The sequence below is a fragment of the Acanthopagrus latus genome, chromosome 20 (assembly GCF_904848185.1).
Source record: "Acanthopagrus latus isolate v.2019 chromosome 20, fAcaLat1.1, whole genome shotgun sequence".
Taxonomy (NCBI): Eukaryota; Metazoa; Chordata; class Actinopteri; order Spariformes; family Sparidae; genus Acanthopagrus; species Acanthopagrus latus.
In genome coordinates, this window is record NC_051058.1 from 735,017 (window position 1) to 753,941 (window position 18,925).

Below are 18,925 nucleotides of genomic sequence, written 5' to 3' on the forward strand. Positions count from 1 at the left end.
ACACTCCATTTTCCATAAATCACTGGCATATAAGCGGTTTTATGTAAAACCTTGATTTTGAATTCCACCTGTGGTCCTCTGATTTGGCAGCGTTGATGAACTTTAGAATAAAATTATTAATAATAATAATAATCATAATAATAATAATAATTTAAAATATTTTGAATATGTATCTGAATCTAATACATTCACAGATCAATGCTGTTCCACAGGAGATGATATGAGACATTATATATTACATTAATGTACATACATGTCATTTTAAAGTATTTATCTGAACAGCAGTGAGAGGCAGGCCTTTTTTTTCCTACAACCCTGTCTCCTGGAAATAACATTAACATACTACTCATTTGACATAATGAGGAACAATTTATCGATCCATGTTAATAAACCTGCAGTGTGGGATTTTCTAATATAACTGAACGTCTTTTACATTGAAACTCTTTCAAAACCAGTTCACAAAATGCTGACTGTGCCTTTGACCACCGGCTAAATCTCATACATGTCGACATGTTTATGTATTTACTCTCACTACCAGCAGGGAAAACAGAAGTTCTGCACTCCAAGACTGATCACACTGAACATATGAGTAGCAGCAATCAACTTTTTTGAATGGTTGTATTTAGACACTCCACGCATGGCACAGGAAGTGTTAATCAACACTGAGCCAAAACCTCGATCTGTGCCTGTCCTGAAGTGCTTTAGTTGCGCAAACCACCCGACACAGGACTGCATTTGTTTCTAGGAGAGAGGGTTGTGTTGTGTTGTATTTGAGGCCGACGCACTCTCTCCTGTTCCTGTTTTCATCTGCTGTTGGTGTTCCCTCCATGTTTCCTTCACGTTCACTTGTTGTCTTGATAATTTCAGTGTAATACACATTTCAGCATTACCTCCAACACAACGACTCACGCCGTACTTCCCACTCTACTGCTATGAGTTTCTTATTTTCACAGACATTCACTCATAAAATGTTTTATTCCAGTCACTGTTAAGTTACTGTCTATGGAACAGTTCTTACAAAGACATTTCACATAACAAGCTTCCCAGGCCACATTTCCTCCCTTTATACTAGTTAGCTTTAAATGTGAAGCTTTTCCACTTGAATTGCAGACTTGAACTGCACTGACTTTAACATCACAGTATGCTAAAAAAAAAAAAAGAACAGGAAATGATTATTGATTACTTGATTTAAGTATTTATGGTCAAAAGAGAGAGCAAGAGCAGCAGAGTGGTGAGTATGTCACCATTGTGTTTAGGGCGTGTCACTTCTTATTCGATACGTGGTCATTATATGAACGCTTTTATTTGAGAATTCATGGTAAAATGGATCACTGATTACTCATAGCAGGGGAGGCTGGGTACACCCCTCCAGATCAGAAGGAAACCCTTTGTATGAAACTTAATTTGGAAATGTCATTTATCTTATAATATCTAGGAGCAGATAGTTACATTCTTTAGGACCAGTATTTACATACTTCATGTTGGAATGTTGTCATAGGATCTTTGCTAGAACACAATACAGCATTTTCATGTTTGAACCATGTGAATTAGTGGAGAGAAGGTACCAATGTAAATATGTGAGCTCCTCACAGTGTCACAAAGTAAGCAACAAACGCAAATTCAAACTCTTATTAATTACATATTTACTTTGAGTGTTGGTGGAGGTGCATATCAGTGTCAACCTCCAATTCTGTTTGCAGCAGACAAACTGCTGTAATATTTTCTTTACAAAATATGCAGTATATACAGTGGCATTTACAAGCAAATCTTTAAAAAAGGCAAAACATTAAAAAGAAAGAACCTCAATCAGTTTCAGTGCAAAAATGCCTGCTGAGAGTGGAGCACAGACCCAACAAATAAACAGAATAGAAACAGTCTCAATATAAAATGCCTGTCATCAGGAGTCATGTTCAGTTTTTAGATAAGCATCAACCTCCCTGTGAGGCTGTACAGGAACCAATTCATTATTGCTGTGCTTTGTGGATATATATGGGCTATGAGATTCTAAAGCTTCATTTCACCCTGAGGAACAAAAAGAAAATAATTCAGAATGCAAGTTAACTGTTAAATATATATGTATATATAATCACTAATAACATAACGATTCCCCAAGGAGGTCTTGTTTACTTGCAAGCATGAGTCCAGTAGTTTGAGAGGGTTGCAAGAAAAAAAAACTGTGGTTTAAATCACAAAAACCACGTCCTCAACCCTCATCTGACAGGAGCTACAGAGGGAGCAAGAGGGCACGCACTGATGTTGTTCTACATGAAACTGCCTGATCAGCCTCACCACCACTGAGAAGCCAAACGGCTGCTATGAATGAGCAGAGCTGGGAGGCCGGGAGGAGCACAAACTTATCTGAGAAAAACTCTGGTATAATTACAAGTCATCAGATTTTACTGTGGTTCATACAACACGTCTGTTGGTCTGTGGCTGCTCAAAAGTGCTGGGAACAATTTAGACCCCCTCACCTGGTGTTAATATGTGACCTAGGTGTGCATTCATATGATCAGGCCTGTTTATTTGCGCTTGGAGATAAAGGATAATTCCACCAATTTTCTACATTAGAGTGTTTTCACAGGTATTGGGGGAAGGTGTGAAGATATGCAGCCTTTTGTGGCTCCAGAAAAAGCTGCTTAAAATCTAATGAATTGGCTCCTGCAATGTCACTCAGCTTTTAGTTTATATTTAAGTATCAATTTTTTTTATGTTTCCAAACTGCCTGGCTGAGATCTGACCACAGAACATCTCCAGAGGTAGTCTGGCTGATCCAATCACATTCCTATTTCTAGCATTCACACTGAACATATCCAGATACTGATCGATGTTCATACCATGTGTCATTTTGTGTTACGGTGGTGAATTTCACATATCATGACATCACACGCAAAGCCTCCATTAGGAATCCTTCACGCATTGGTCAGTGACATTCCAAAGCAAAATCCTGATCACTTCCTTTAAGTGTTTGCTAAAAAAAGCCTGGATGTGTTCACCTGCATCATCTGACATAATCCAGTACAACAGCCTGCAATGACCTGGACAATGTCTACAGGAATTTGTGTAACAGACTGCATTATTTGGTGTTATACTATTCAAACTGTGTGCAAACTCAAGATGGACCAAATCATTTTAAAAGCCACTTTTCATATTTTATCCTAATTCTTTTACATTACATACAATGTTTCTCTTAATATGTCTTAACTGACAGGACAGCTTCAGAGATGACAGGAAACAGGATGAGAGAGGGGGGTGACACGCAGTAAAGGGCCTCAGGCTGGGACTTGAACCCGGAGCCGCTGCAGCGAGGACAAGGCCTCTGTACACGGGATGCCTGCTCCTGAGCTAATGGGCGCCCCATGTGCAGAGAACAGGTTAATATTCATCGTGCTTCCTGGCAAGTGACAGCCATGTGTCGTAGTCATGCAAACACTGAACTCCTCCATAATCTCAGGGGGGTTCAGTGTGTAATGTGAAGCAGAAAAGAAGACAAACTGGAAGCAAAGCCACCAAGTTCAACAAAACTTCACTTTTTTCATGAACATCAGTCCTTAAAGACGTCATCATCCATTCATCTATCCCTTCATCCATCCATGACCTCAGCGGCACTTTGTTTCTGCACACATGCATACACCCTAACAGTTGAAGGATTGGGACAATGAGTTCTATTCGGTCTTTGTCAGAAACATCTTTATCTACATTTCCACACCATACTTCTGTGGAAAGAAGACTGATGGTCCTGACCATCTGAATGTGGTTGAAGTTACTAATGAGATCACAGTTATTCTATGATGTTTACCTCATAGACACTGAGCAGGAAGACCTGGTTTCCAGATGAGGGGCAGAGGATAAGAGAAACCTAAAGGCAGGAACACATTGGACCAAAGGCTGGACATCTGAAATGTTTGGGGAGACTTGGACGAGTTCAGGAACAAATCTGTTCGGTGTGGTCAGCTGTGTTGGGAGCGTTTGGAACTGCGTTGAGAGTGTCTGGTCAGATTCAACTTGCAACGTCTGAGAGTGTTGTTGGTCGTAGGATTGGACTTTGATTGGTTGTCTGCTAGCTGTTCAAAGACCATTCTGATTGGCGGTGTGTAGCGAATCAGCGTGTTCGTGGGAGGGGCAGAAGTGACGATGGTAAACAAACCACTCGTTCCCTCCTGCAACGTCTTTGTATATTAACGAGCCCAAGAGCAGACAACGAGACTATCAAGTATTGTATTCCACAAACGTCTTCTCAGGTCAAACGAACACTGAGCCAATACTGTGCGCGATGCTTGAAGTTGCATCTCCGAAAGCGTAGAATGTACACGCTACTGTGTAGTTGGCGGTAGCTGAAGTGGTGTGTTTTAATGCAACTTTTTTGCTGAATGGGTCAGACGAGAGGCAATGGAGTGGTCGGATAAAGGCAGTTGGCCATTGGTTTGAGTCTGGGCGGTGTGTGAGCCCCTTAACATCCAGCTAAATCCTGCGGGAAGTTTCTGATCTTTGATTGTTTCTGTGCACATAAACAACTGGTTTTCTAATTTTTACCTCTGCCAAGGAGGTAATGTTTTCACTTTCACTCCCAGCTCCTTTTTCAGCTGCTATATAGTAACAATTAAGGATAGACACCTGCAACTACCAACAATGTGCAGCTGAAACAATGGGATTTAGAAAGGTTCTGACTGTTATCAGGCTTTACTGAAATAAAGTTTGGATTGTTGGACCTTCTTCTAGCTTTTAACATGAGACCCATGTTAAACAGATGCACAATTGGTTAAAGTGGATATGTTGGCTGGATTGGTCATCATTGAGCTACAGCTTCTTCTTTAGCTTATAAATGATCATAGTTTCATTAAATCTACAAGACTTTCACCTGACACAACAAGGAACTGTTGTCTTTTTAGCTGAATAGTTCAGGGAGGCCAAACATGCTCTAATCTGATTTTCAGTTGTTGTCATGTTGAATGTATGATTTGGGTTTCTAATAGGAGAAGAGAAAATTATTCTTGGCCTTCACCTATGATACAGTAGGTGTTGACCTTTGAGCCCATTGTCCCAGTACCTGTGAGTGTTACGACCTGTCCTGTACCAGTCTCCCTCAGCAGCTACAATCATTACACTCTCACAGATGTACAAAACATAGTTCGTCTTATCATAGCCATTAAAAATACTTTACAAACATTTAACTGTATCCTCCTGGGAAGAGTCCAGTAAACTGTTTATTATATGTGTGTGTGTGTGTGTGTGTGTGTTATTTACATTGAGTATTCAGTCAGGTATAACAGTTAGGAGAGGATATAACTTTATGTATGTGTGTATTGTATTTACTAGGAGTCTGTTCCCTGCATGCCTTGTACAGTGTGTGTATTGCTGTGCCTTACTTGGTGTGTGTGTGTACGTAGGCTGTCCATCTGTCCCTTTTTGTGTGTCTGTATTTGTGTGTATAAATTGCCTGTGTGGTTCTGTCACTCTCATGTTGTGTTTTATCACTTCATCACATGTGAAATGTCCTTCCTCTTGGCAGTTCAGTGTGTTTATGTGACTGCATGCATGTACCAGCCTTTATATCTCTTTTTAACCGACATGTCACTCCTGTGTATATGCGTGTGTGTGTGTGTGTGTGTGTGTGTGTGTGTGCGTGTATGTGTGTGCGTGTGTGCGTGCGTTTAGGAGGACATGCCATTGACCAGGCTCCTCAGCTGTTTGACCACAGTCTCTATCAGCTTCTGTTTGTCTCTGTCATTCTTCCTGAACTGAGAGAAGATGTTGTTCTTCTTACTGGTGTCCTTCATCCTGGAAGAAGAGAGACACGGACAGTCACAGAGATGAGTCACTGTAATGATTGTATTCTGTCAGTGATGTACTGGCTTGCCTGCTGCCATTAATGACATTGTTGCTATTTAGGGTTTGATCTGATTTGCTGCTTCTCTAATGACTTCAAGCACTGATAAATCAGAGGAGAGACAGGACAACAATGTTTTTTTAGTCTTATTTAGTTTGGATGAAGTGTGTTTAACAATGAGTTAACGAGGCAACTGACCTCATCTTACTTTGGAAAAAAGAGAGAAACTGGAATTCAGAATGTGTACGGTTGTTTTTTTAGTGAGGGAATAGAAACAGGAGCATTATTTGTTGTCATTTACTTATAAAAAGGGATAGTTCGCGTTTTTTTGAAGTGGGGTCATACAAAGTACACATCTATAGTCGATCTGTGCCCTACCATAATCACCGATCAACGCAGCCTCAGTTTAGAGAAATAGAGAGCCGCTCCGCTCTGCTGATCTGTGATCACGGTAGGGAATAGATTGACTAATAGATATGTACTTTATATGACTTCACTTCAAAAAGACAAACTATCCCTTCAAACTAAGTAGTGAACTGGCTGCTTTGACAGCTCCTCCATCACTATAGGGGCTATCAGACTGTTGCTTCATCAGCGGTATAAAGTGGTTTTAAGGGACAGGATGGGCCTGATATCAGAAGACATCTGTGACACACTACATTGATGTCTTTGAGACAACATTGTTGTTTCTACGACATCAGTTAACCATCAGTTACCATTTATGCTGAGTTTTAGCGGACATAAACTCTATACTGCAGGAGGTTTACGCTACGCTATTGTTTGTGCACATATGAGAGCATACAGGAGAGGACCACAGAGAAGGAGTGAGGAAGCTCCACCTACCCTCGGTAGACTCTGAGCAGCAGCAGGAAAACAACAGAGAGAAGGAGATTTAGACAAACAGAGGAGTGACAATTAACCAAAACTCAAGGAGGGGAGCATAGCAATGATAAATGTCAGTTGTGTTGATGTGGTCCCCAGACAGGAAGGAGATGTATCAATCAACACACAAAGCAATTAAGTATTATGTAAATAAATCATTTAATTAATTTGCCTTTCCTTGTCCATATTTTCAGGATATGTATGTTTTAATGCGCGCTATATTATGTTGCCTCCTGTTGAAGTCAAATGTCCCGGCACCAACAGTTAGAAGATGTTTTACATTCAAGACAGTTTAACTGTTGTTCTTGTTGGTCATCCCAGGTCTCACCTTCATACTTCAATGCTACCTGGACTTTAAAAACAGATGTTGACATAGAATACAGACGTCCCCAGCAGTGTGCCCATACAGTATCACATGCACTCACTTCTCCAGTAGAGCCAAGGCAGTGGCTGGGTTCACTCTCAGGTATTTGGAGGTTGGCTGACCATAGTCTGCCAGGTAAGTCGACCAGTCCCACACCATGAACAGGTCCAGAAGCTACAGAACACACAGAGACACAACAGTACCTCACTCCACAGAACTTTGCACAGAACCTCAGAAAGAAACAAGAAAACTGAGGCTTGGAACAGGTGAGAGTTTGATGCTTCTGAAGAGACTGCAGTGTGTCTAATGTGGCACATTGACTGGGGAGTTTTGATGTAGTGAAGCTGTAGCTCCATCCACAGGATTTAATAAACATTACTGTGGAAACTGTGCACTTGTACATGAAGTCAGTTATGCAACATGATATATAAAGTGAGAATATAAGAGATATTATTATCATATTATTTATCATGACAATCTTAATACTCGTTTCATTTGCTCTGTGTTGCTGTTTTCTGTTATAGCTCATTTGAGATTGCAAGTACGGAGCCTCGCAACCAGTTTTGGTTGATAAAAGAAGACAGCAGAGTGCTGTGTGGAAACACTCATCATTTGGGGCAAATGAACAAGGAAAGTCACAAGATACAAGCATGCCCATTTTCAAGTGATAACCACAGAGCAGTGCTAAGACAACAAATTTTAAGCACCTGAAGGAGTTACATATCACCTCCACTGTTGGTGTTGGCTCCCATCTCAACACCCCTGTATTAAAAGACACTGCCCAGTAACTACAAGCTTTCAGGTCTGAGGATCTAAGATAGCTAGGTTTCAGCTGATTCCATCACACTGAAACACCGGCCGGCTGAAGTTGTGAAATTTGTGTCATTTGAACACCAATTTGGAAAGCGCCAATTTCAGGGGACAAACCTCCATCTTACTCCAGACAGAAGTCTGACAAAGAGACGCATTTACAAATGCAGACAAAATAAACTCTGCTTATATGCGAAGGTGTTATTTTATACAATTCATCTGACACATGTCACTAACATTTTACTATCATGTTCAAATATCTTGAATTGAGAGGAGTGCAGAAGTCACCCTCAATACAGCCTTACAGTGATCTTGAAACCTGGGCCTGCACTTCTAACAGAAACCTGTGAACACATGTCTTTGGCATCTGAAGGCAAGCAGAGTGAGAGCTGTGTTAACGGCAGGTCAGGAGCAGGGTCAGATCATGTGATGATGGTAAACACTTGTGTATCCTGGGTCACTGCGTCACTCTGACACGCAGAGAGAAAGAGGGGCACTCAGAGAAGAAGGGAGGAGGAAGGGGGTTCTGCCGCTACATGATGAGTGTGAACAGGAACATTTCAAATGACCCCCCCATGACCCCTGATTAACCTGATGAAGATGACCCCCTACCCCACCCACACACACAGTGTATGCTAATGTCATAGGGTGAAACAGCTGGGTGTTTAGGTCATGTTGAAAGAGCAGTGAAAGAGCAGCTTAGTGATAATAGCATTATTCAGCTGACTGAGAGACTCCGACAAACAGAAAGAGGCTTAGCAACAATGCCATTATTCTCACCTGGAGCTAAGTGATGTGCTTCATGCAGCCAAGAAGAGACCGACACGTCTTACTGTGACAGTCACCTACCTGATTTGGTGCGATTATTTCTTAAAGGAACACTCACTTTTACGTCACTTTATTCAGTTATAATAACACAGTAATTTGCATACAACTTTGCAGTGAGGAAGCATTAGTTCCATTTTAATGTGCAGTCACTGGCTCACCATGGATCATGAGGTTTTTAAATGAAATATCAATATTGATATTTTTTAATAACACTAAATTGTACCTGTTAACATGAATCACCAGTGAACAAAAATTCTGATGACAATTCTTGAAGTGTAGTTATGAAACAACTTTGCGTTGAGATACGTAGAGAGTTTGAATTTCACTGCATTACAATAGACTTAGTTACCTAAATTATATATTTTGTATTTCTCTGCTGATATTTCTGATGTTGTTTACTGGCTGTCTTACAATTAACATCTACATGATATATCTGTGATTGACTGCTGGTAATATCCCTCTGCTGCAAGGCTCTGCGGCTCACTTTCAGTCTGATCTCCTGATTAAATTTTGTAGATAATCTGGATTAACTGTTAGTTTGTTAACAACCTGTCAGTTCACCTCACTGCTCATATTATTGCCCTGTCATAAGTCATTGTAGTGATGCCCCAGTATTCCCACATTTTAGCAATTACTTTGCTGAGTGCAAATATGAGGTAGAACCATCAAAAACCAAAGCCAGGCTCACATTACCCTTTTACATGTTAACATTGAGTCTTCTCTATCATTTGAAGTGTGATAGACATTTTTTGTAAAATGTAGCCATGTTTATCAGGGCCTGATCGGTTCGCTATATTATCAACATTATACAGCCGCCCTGCAACATAAAATCCCTGCAATGTAGTTAACTTTGAAAATCAACAAAGAAAATGCAAGTTTCTCAATGAATCCCTGATTCCAGTTGAGTACAGTTTCTCTGTATCTGACCCCAGTCAGAGGAATCTCAATCACACCTCTCCACTACGACATAAATCTTAGTGATGACCCCAAAACACAGTGACAACAATCTTAGTCAGTACAGCAGCAGTCTGCCCTACCTAATGAGGAAAGAGACACTCTGACAGTGAAAAGTGGCAGAGCAGAGACAAAGACAGGAGCAGCAGAGGTCCTGGAGAAAGGCCAAAGAGGCCGATGTGTTTACCCACAAAACTACAGCTTATCAGCTGCCAAAACAGACATTACCTGAGCTAATGTGTTAACATTATCAGTCAGGCATAGAGAATAGAAAACATAGGAGTGGGATCTATAATTGCACCCTAACCCTAACTAAATTCAATTCTAAATTAAATTTTGAGGACCAGAATGTCCCTGCTTCCGGGGTCTTACGAACTACAGGACCTTAGGTTAGGCTTGCAGTGCTTAAGGTTTTTGATTGGATGAGTATACACAGCATTTTATTTCAGTCACCAATCTGCTGCCACAAACCAGTTTGTTAAGTGGTCATTGTTATTTAACACATCAACATGGACTTAAAGAGGCAATACACGACAGATGGACAAACGCCCATTCACAAGGTTATTGGTGGTTATTGTATGAACTCATTTGTGTAATCTTTGAGTCTTTAGATCAAGTAGAATTGCAGGCAACAAGGGGCTAAATGGAAAAAAAATCTGTTTATGTTTACATATATATGCTAATATAATAAATATAAACAATAATAAGATGGAATGCTGCATACAGTCAATACCACAAGTGAGGAACAGCCGCAAATTATCTGTCACCACATCACTTTGAAATGAGCTGCAAATGTGATTTCGAGAAACTATAAAACATTGAATCTGTTTAAAAAAAAAATAACTGAACACTACTCGAAAACTGTTTTTTTAATAGAATACTGTTTCAATTTGGAAACACTGTGACATGTAAGGTGTGCATCTTTTCTTCATAGGACAACAGTGAAATAATCTAATCTATAGTACATTTATAGCTTAGACATTTTAAAACTCAATTTTAAACTTTAGTATTTAGTAAGCTTTCTTATCAAGCTTAGTTTTGAGCCAGTGCACCTTAAGTCACTCTGTAGCACGCAAACCAGAGAGGAGCTTCTTCACCGGCACACTCCCATCCTCACCCTCAGGACTAACCACCAGACCTAGAGGGACAGGGCTTTCTTCATTGCCGCTCCCACTGTCAGCCTGGATTTTTGACATTCAACTACTCGAAATATTTACAGGATAATAGTCTAAGAAGCAGTTATACCTACAAAATCAGCAGCTGTAAGGTAAAGGGAAAGTCAAAGGGTGACCTCTGTCTAACCTCAACCTATGGATGCCTCCCAACCCATACACCTCAGGCCAGGATTAACATGTCAGCCAAGCAGCCTGTATAAAAGGGAACACGGACACATCCCTTCTAAGAAGCTGCCTCACAGGAAACTAAGCTTTCCTCAAAAACAGACCCACTGCCGACATTGAAGACATCTCCACTGTGGACTCACCACTTGACCCATCTGAATGCAAAAAGCTTGATCTTGATATCTCCCTAAACAGAATGTCTGTATCAACTGCTGTAACATTGGAATTAATAGGATACATCAGTTAATTTATTTGCATGTTTTTAAAAATACGACATTGACACCTGTTTAAAAATGCATTATTTACGATGACATAGAATTTCAACCATTCATCTGCCAAGTCTGGGAACTGAAGCTGTCATGGTGTCTGAGACACAGATACTTTGAGAGCACTGGAGTAGGAAGAAATACAATCCCAACAGACACAATTCGATCTAATTCTAATCTAATTCGATCCCTAATAAAATAATGATTTAATAATAATAATAATAATAATAATAATACATTTTATTTAAAAGCGCTTTTCTAAATACTCAAAGACACTGTACAGAAGACGAACGAAGGAAACGATCTTTGGCTTCTAATAGGTCGATAATCTGGAGGACACTAAACTCAATCTCTTGAGATGATGAACTAATTAACTTGTGATCTCATGATAATGGCACGTAATGTATCTAAATCAAATCAAATCAATCTTTATTTATATGGCGCTTTTCATACAGAAAAAAGTACCTCAAAGTGCCTCACAGAAATAAACAAACAACAGCAGAAATCTATGTAAAGTAATTACAGTAAACAGAGCTAATAATGTGTCAGTGACAGCCTGGATAACTTTTTTAGGATAACTCAGGACTACTTAACTCACCAACATACCCTCTAACAGTTTGTTTACTGTTCCAAATACAGGTGACAGCAAGTCTTTATGTAAATGAAATCATGGATCAGCCTCTACTCTGACTTCCTGGAGTATTGAGATGATTTAACCACCCTCGAGGAGAGGGACCATTGTAAACTGTGTTAGACAGAGAAGGCTACTAGACTGAACACAGCTGAACCATATAGATTAATTAAGGAAAATATTATAGCTATATTTTCAGATCCTGCCTTGACACCACCCAGATTTAAAACAACAGCCAACTGCCTTTATCCGACCACTCCGTTGCCTCTTGTCTGACCCGTTCGGCAGAAAAGTTGCATTGAACACACCGCTTCGACGTGCTGCCAACTCCACAGTAGCGTGTACGTTCTGCGCTTGCGCAAGATGCAATAAGCGGGTGGCACTACATTGCACTACTACGTGCGAAGAAAAAACAAGACGCACACAGTATTCTGCCCCTCCCACACACCGCACTGATTCGCTAGCACACCGCCAATCAGAATGGTTATACAGCTGACACACAACCAATCAGAGAATACAATGTCTCAGACGGCCGAAACTCCTCAGACTTTGCATGCTGAATCGGAGCAGACGATGTCCGCGCGGCTCCGAAAGCTTCCAACGCAGCTGAACACATCAAACAAATTTGTTCCCGACTGGGGAACTGGCGTTCTCCCAAAATGCTTCAACAGTTGGGTCAGAGTGTTCCTGCCTTAAGTTAGCTGATGCACGTCTGAGGCTGATGCCTTCACATTTATAACCTCACACTCCATATATCCATGTCTACTGCTATGATGTAAAACTAACCAATAGGGAGGGAAAAGCACAGCCAGGTTAGGGCTAAACTATAGTGACATTGCAATATCTTTCTTATAAGTAATATGTATCATTAATAACCATTCAAAACAATAAAGCAAGTGGCAATGAAAATACTTCTCCAAAAACCAGCTGCATAACAACAACAAATACTGGCGCTTAATTCAATATTGCTGTGGGTGTGTGCATGTGAAAGACTCGTCCCAGAGGTCAATGCACTTGGTAAATGGTCCCCAAAACAATTCAGTTCCATTTCAGTCTACAACCACGAAAAGGAACACAACTCAAAAGTCTGCTCCTGGTGCAACTGCAGATTCTCCAAAAGAGCGCTGCTAAACTCAGCAGGAACAACACACAAATGTCAGGAGTTCTACATTTGACTCTTTGGTGTACCGTCACCTTTCTCCTGCACCTCTAACAAGCCGCTGACGTCTGTGCTGCCCTGACCATATTAGCGTTTATGACCTGCACTCCCTGGGACAAGACATGATGGTTACGTTTCCACTAAACGACAACCTAAAAGTAGAGATTGTGTCCAAGCATGCACACATGCCAGCATGGCTGGGTTGGCCCAGTCCAGTGTTTCCAGCACATTAATCTATTTGTGGCAGTCTACCACAATATGAACAAATATTGATTTTCTATTTTTGGAGCTGTGCATCCCGTTCTCACTCACTCAAGACAGCACCTGTCAGTGAATAGCATGAGGTTTAATACTCTGATTCAGTGGATGGTGGTGTGGCTTTTAGACGGTAAAACTAACAAAGAAGGGGAGGAGGACTATTTACCACAGTTGGCTTGATCTTAACTTCCTCTGGAAGGTAGACGGCTGACCTCACCATCGAGATCAAACCCCCATAAAAAGCGCCAGGCCTTGAATAGTGTGTAATAACATCGTCATGCACTGGGGACTTTTTCCCAAAAAGGTAATAAAAGCCTCACAACCTTGCGAAATGACTCCTTTTACTGTACGAATTTGAGCAATTTGGTCCAAGAGAGAAACTAGAAGAGGCGCCCACTATATTTTATCCAAGTTAGCTTGGCGCTAAACCAGAAGTCTGATTCTGTGGGAAACACTGCAGTCCAGCAGTCCTGAGTGGCACCTCTGTGGTCCACTTCTGCATTCACCAGATTATTATAATTATTATTCCTCCTCCTGACACAGAGTCGGAGAAGAGGCTTTATTTTTTTAGAACAAGCTGAGGACAATGATGCGGACATTATCACATGGAGGTCCATTTTTTTCAACTTTTTTACTGCAGCAAATTCAAATGTCCTCAGTATAGCACTGTGACCTGGACTGGATCCAGAGTAAAGCCTCCACCTCAGGCTCAAATTAACAGGTCAACACAGAAACAAGTTAATGGGACCCAGCAACAATTTACATACCACTGGTGTTTACAACAAGAAGGGAGGTAGAGAGTTTTTGCTTGTGTGTATGGATGTAGGAATGTTCCTGAGCAGGTGAGCTATAGGACAGGTGAAAGTTAAAAAGGTTAAATGAAGACACAAGTCTGGAAAAGAAACAGCCAGTGAAAAACTATATAGTTGGGTGTGATATAGATGAAGTGAAATACGGGACAGCTGAGAAGTAAACAGTGAAGTGGAAGAAGGTGGAAACAGATTCCAACTACATAAAACAAGTTCTGAATACATGTAAATAACTGGTCCCACATTCTGATGTGGTGTTCATGCATCACAGAAAGAAAGCCTCACATTGCAACAACTTAGATCAGAATTGTTACATTAATCCATAAACAAAGACTTGACATAAGAATACAAGCTAAGTGATGCAAGATTCAATTTAGATAACTAACAAAAGTCAAATATTGCCACAATAAATGAAGCTGTACTCAGCTCTATGAAGCTAGAATTTACTTGTTCAGTGCAACTCAGTGAGATAGTTTACCTGTCGTAGGTCAATGAAAGCCAGCTGGAGCGTGTCTCCTTGAAAGCCAGGCACCGGCTCTGAACTGGCAAACACTGAAAAAAAAAAACCCCACAAATTATACCAGACAATAATGAATTGTTTTAAACAAAACACAACACACATATAGCAGGGTTAACTTCCCTATGAACAAATAGGGAATACTGTCAGTAGGCAGTAATTAGAAGGTTACTGATGGAAAAACTAAATGTAGGATATGGTCATGCAGAAATAGGCATTAATATGTGCTTAATAATAAATAATAACGAGCCAATATGCAACCAAAACTGGTTCATGGTTAATCCATGTGCCCTAATATGAAGTGTTACACATTTAATCTGACTGTGTGCATGGTATCATAAGTCAGTCGGATCAAACTGAAAACAGGGTTGCATTTTTAAAAAATTCTTCTTGTGAGTCCCATAAGACTAAATTACATTACCATAAAAATTTATTTTAACTTACATTCACACTGAATGACGTCTAAGTTGAATTGCTGAATGGCCCCCATACTGATCTGTTTGAGTTCTGTGTCCAGCAGCATCTGCATCAGTGAAGTGGACAGATGTTTGCAAGCTGACATACAAGCTGTCTGGGCCACTTTACCCTGTAGACAGAGGGACAGTGAGAAGGAGGGAGGAAAAGGGTGGTGATGGAGGAGGAGAGGATGCAGAAGAGGGAGGAAAGATGTAGAAAAAAATAATGATGTGGATGAGGAGGACAACGAAAATAAGACAGCAGGGAGAGAGGCAGTTTGTGGTAGAAAAAAATGTGTACAGGGAGTACAGGAAAGTAACAGGATGAAAGTAAATAGGTACAAAAAGAGATTGTGGAAAACAGTCATCACGAGAGTAAAAGGTTAAAAGGTGAGAGGAGGGTTTGTGGTGTAGGAGTAAAAATAGATATGGGGGATAAAGAACAAAGGCAAAAAGTTACTGACTGTTAGCTCCACCCCGAATGTTGGATGAACAGTGATACAGGTGCAGATATAGATCACACACAGCAACAAGCATTTCACACAGTCTATCACCTAACCCAGGGGGGTCAAGAACCTGGAGGGTAAGTGATGGCCTTCTTCTAAGATATGTCATTCTTCAGTTTTTCTTCCATTCACAAAAGTTTGTTAAAAACAAATTTAGTCTGCTCAGACAATTTGACAGCTACCAAACCCCGCTCGGACAGAGTGGAAAAAAACCTAAATGAGTACTGTAAACATGAAAAATGCATAACTTCCATGATAAGTGAATTACAAGAAATACAGAAACATAGCTGTTAATGAAATTATTCTTGACAAACTCTCAATGCCTGTTCTACCACTATACAACACACATTATGATTAGGTCGGGTAGATGATCAGATTTCTTCAACACCAACACAGTTGTGTCTGAAGAGTGAGTGAAAAATATATTCTCAGACGTACTGTGATTCTCTTCGCAAAGATCATGTAGGAATGAACTATACGTTCTTTATAGCTGAACCAAATATATGGTGACACATACAGCAACGTTCACACTGCAGGATTTTAATAACTGTTCTTGGTGATTTTGAACAAAAAGCCCCACTCCCATGAATGATGACTGGCATGTGTGAACTATTCAAAGACGTGATCCAGAAGCATAGGGACAGCTCAGAGACAGCTCAGGGACAGATTGGGGACAGCTCAGGGACTAGTTACAGACGTAGGTTGTAGCTACAGCCTAAAGGCAGGAACACACCGGCCCAACCATTGGATGTCTGAAGCGTTTGGAGAGTCTCGGACAAGGTCGGGAACACATATGTTTAGTGTGTTCAGCTGAGTCGGAAGCTGTCGGAGCCACGCGGACGTTGTCTGCTCCGACTGAACATGCGAAGTCTGAGGAAGAGGGCCATCGGACGCCATTGGGTTCTCTGATTGGCGATGTGCTAGAGAATCAGCGCGGTATGTGGGAGGGGCGGAACACTGTGTGCCCATTGGTTTTCTGCGCACTCCATTCCGTCATTCCCCGTTTTCGTGCTTTGCAGTACTGGCACGAGACTAGCTGTTATGTCCATTCAGGACAAATTAATTTGTGTTCGTTTGGTAATGCCTCGGTCGTCTGGGCAGTGTGTGGGGGCCTTATGACAGAAGACACTGCTCTTTTTTCTCCTTCTGTCGTCTGTCATGTGCAGCGGCTCTCTGAACCATCTGTGTGCAGAGAGTAAGCACAATAATAGCCGATAGTTGATATCAGTCTACACGCAAGCCCTTCATCCTAATCCATCCTCCCACACATTTTTCATTTGTCTTTCCTGTGTTGTTTGGTGTGGTGACCCACTGGTGCTGGTTCCTCGTGTAGTGTGCAGAGCAAAATGACTGCAACACTACAGATGACACTACAGAATGTTGTTTCATTTTACACCTTTGAAAGTTGTAAAGTGAGGCCAAGGCATTACAGATGTACAGTTAACGGGCATTGTGTTAATGTTTTAAGCTTGGCTACTTCTTGAGTTTTGAAGAGGATGGCTGAGTGTGAGCAAATATGAGGGAAATACATCTATCAGTTTCTTTTAATGGATTAAAAAAGTAGTAGTCATACTGACAAAAAAATTAATCATGTAAAGAAATGAAACATTTTTAATGCCCAAGATGCATTGATAATTTTTTTTAATTGAACTGTAGCACTCTATATCAGAACTGAATTGAATTGGACATTCCCAAAGGTGTGGGAGGAGTATCCCACTGTGGTCCATGTGTGTGACGTCTTGAAATAAATAAATGCCCTGCCATGGACAGTATAATACGTGTATAGCAATACATATTTTTGATACCTAAAAGAAGGCCCACCTACAAAAATAAATCAATCTGGCCTTCGCTACATTTATCTTTCTCCAAACCCAAAGATTTCTTCAGCAAGCCATGTTAAGGTGATTTCTGCACTGCTGAATAACGTAACATAGAACCGTGTGTCATCTAGTGTTTCATATTTCCTGTTTACTTTAAAGTTTATGTATGAATGAGAAAGTGTCTTAAACTAATGCAACATACAGGTGCTATGGTCTGTACGTAGTTTCACTTATTTTCTGCCTTCTGATCAGACACCCTATGATGATATCATAACACAGCAGCCACACAGAAATGATGATGATTATTAGGTGATTGAATTAAGTTTTTGATATTCATTTTGGGTAAATTAATTGTTATATGAATCAATCAGCAAAAAATAACCTTCAGAATAATTGATAAATAAATAAGTGGATACATAAATCAACAAATAAAAAAAACAAATAATTAGGTGCAGTCTTGTACTCTTTGTACCCAGTCAGCACTGGTTATATCTAGTGTTGACATTAAAGTCATGCTTGGTATATTCAAAAACATACTGCAAAGCTACGTACTCTAGCATAAAAGCTGGATATACCTGATGACTCTGATTCCAGTGATGAATCAGAGTTTAGGTTAGGCATGGCTAAACAGCACCAGGACTTAATGTTTTTAGGTGAGCAGACAGGCAGAAAGAGTATTGGTTAAAGTAGCAATTAAAGCTGACAGGTTTGAGTTCTGTTAAGTCCTTGTTTTACGTTTTGATATTAGCCTCACTGTATTGATTTGCAAGTAGCACAGTATTATAATGTGTGATTAATCTAATTAAAAATATATCTTCAACAGCTAAGCATGCCTTATAAGACATAAAGGTTCCCAACCCCTGCGACAGAAACTGCAACTTTACATTTTCAAAAATTTCACCGTACCATGAATATCTACTAAACATGCTTGATTACCAAGTCAGTTATTATTGTCATAAAATATCTAACTGAAAGCTATGAGACCATCAATTCTGCTATTAATCTGCCAGGGTGTTCTTTAAAAACCATCACACATAAAACAAAAAACACAGCTAGCCCAACACGTGCAGGTTAGGCACAATCAATAACTACACACATGGATCACTCTGCATCATGTTTACAACTTCAAGCCTCATTAGAATAGTTTTAATGTTAAAACGTTAAGAAACGTTAAACGTGTCCACTGCTTTTGTAAGGAGATACATTTTAACTTCTTAAGCATTTGAAATGTCAACAGTAACTCTGAATGCATCTTTAAATTAGTAAGTGTTAAACAGGACAGAACAACAGATCAACACAAACCATTCTCACAGATACTCATGACCTCTCAATACCAGGGTTGATGTGATGTCAAGACTAACACACAGCAAGCAATGTTATTGACATAAAGAGCTGTATGAGGAAACAAAACAGAAAACACTGAAGAGCGCATCAGTCATACCAACAATAAGATATGACAATGAAAAACACAAACCAATGAGGATCTTCCAGACGAATATGTT

The 18,925-nt window shown here is 40.3% G+C and overlaps 1 protein-coding gene across 8 annotated transcripts in view; it reads right to left on the reverse strand.

The window, feature by feature from the left end:
* Positions 1–1,284: 1,284 nt before the first annotated feature.
* Positions 1,285–18,925, reverse strand: part of exoc6 (exocyst complex component 6) — a 62,914-nt gene continuing 45,273 nt past the window's right edge. For 4 of the 8 annotated variants that reach the window (XM_037081084.1, XM_037081082.1, XM_037081087.1 and 1 more), the window contains 5 exons: positions 15,087–15,228; positions 14,604–14,677; positions 7,132–7,244; positions 6,668–6,679; positions 1,285–5,775 (listed from right to left, as the gene is read on the reverse strand). In XM_037081084.1, the coding sequence (XP_036936979.1) occupies positions 5,649–5,775; positions 6,668–6,679; positions 7,132–7,244; positions 14,604–14,677; positions 15,087–15,228 (468 nt within the window). In that variant the 3' untranslated portion in view covers positions 1,285–5,648. Of the gene's footprint in view, positions 5,776–6,667; positions 6,680–6,846; positions 7,059–7,131; positions 7,245–14,603; positions 14,678–15,086; positions 15,229–18,925 lie in introns of those variants that run through there. The other 4 variants (XM_037081086.1, XM_037081083.1, XM_037081088.1 and 1 more) reach the window with 2 other exon arrangements.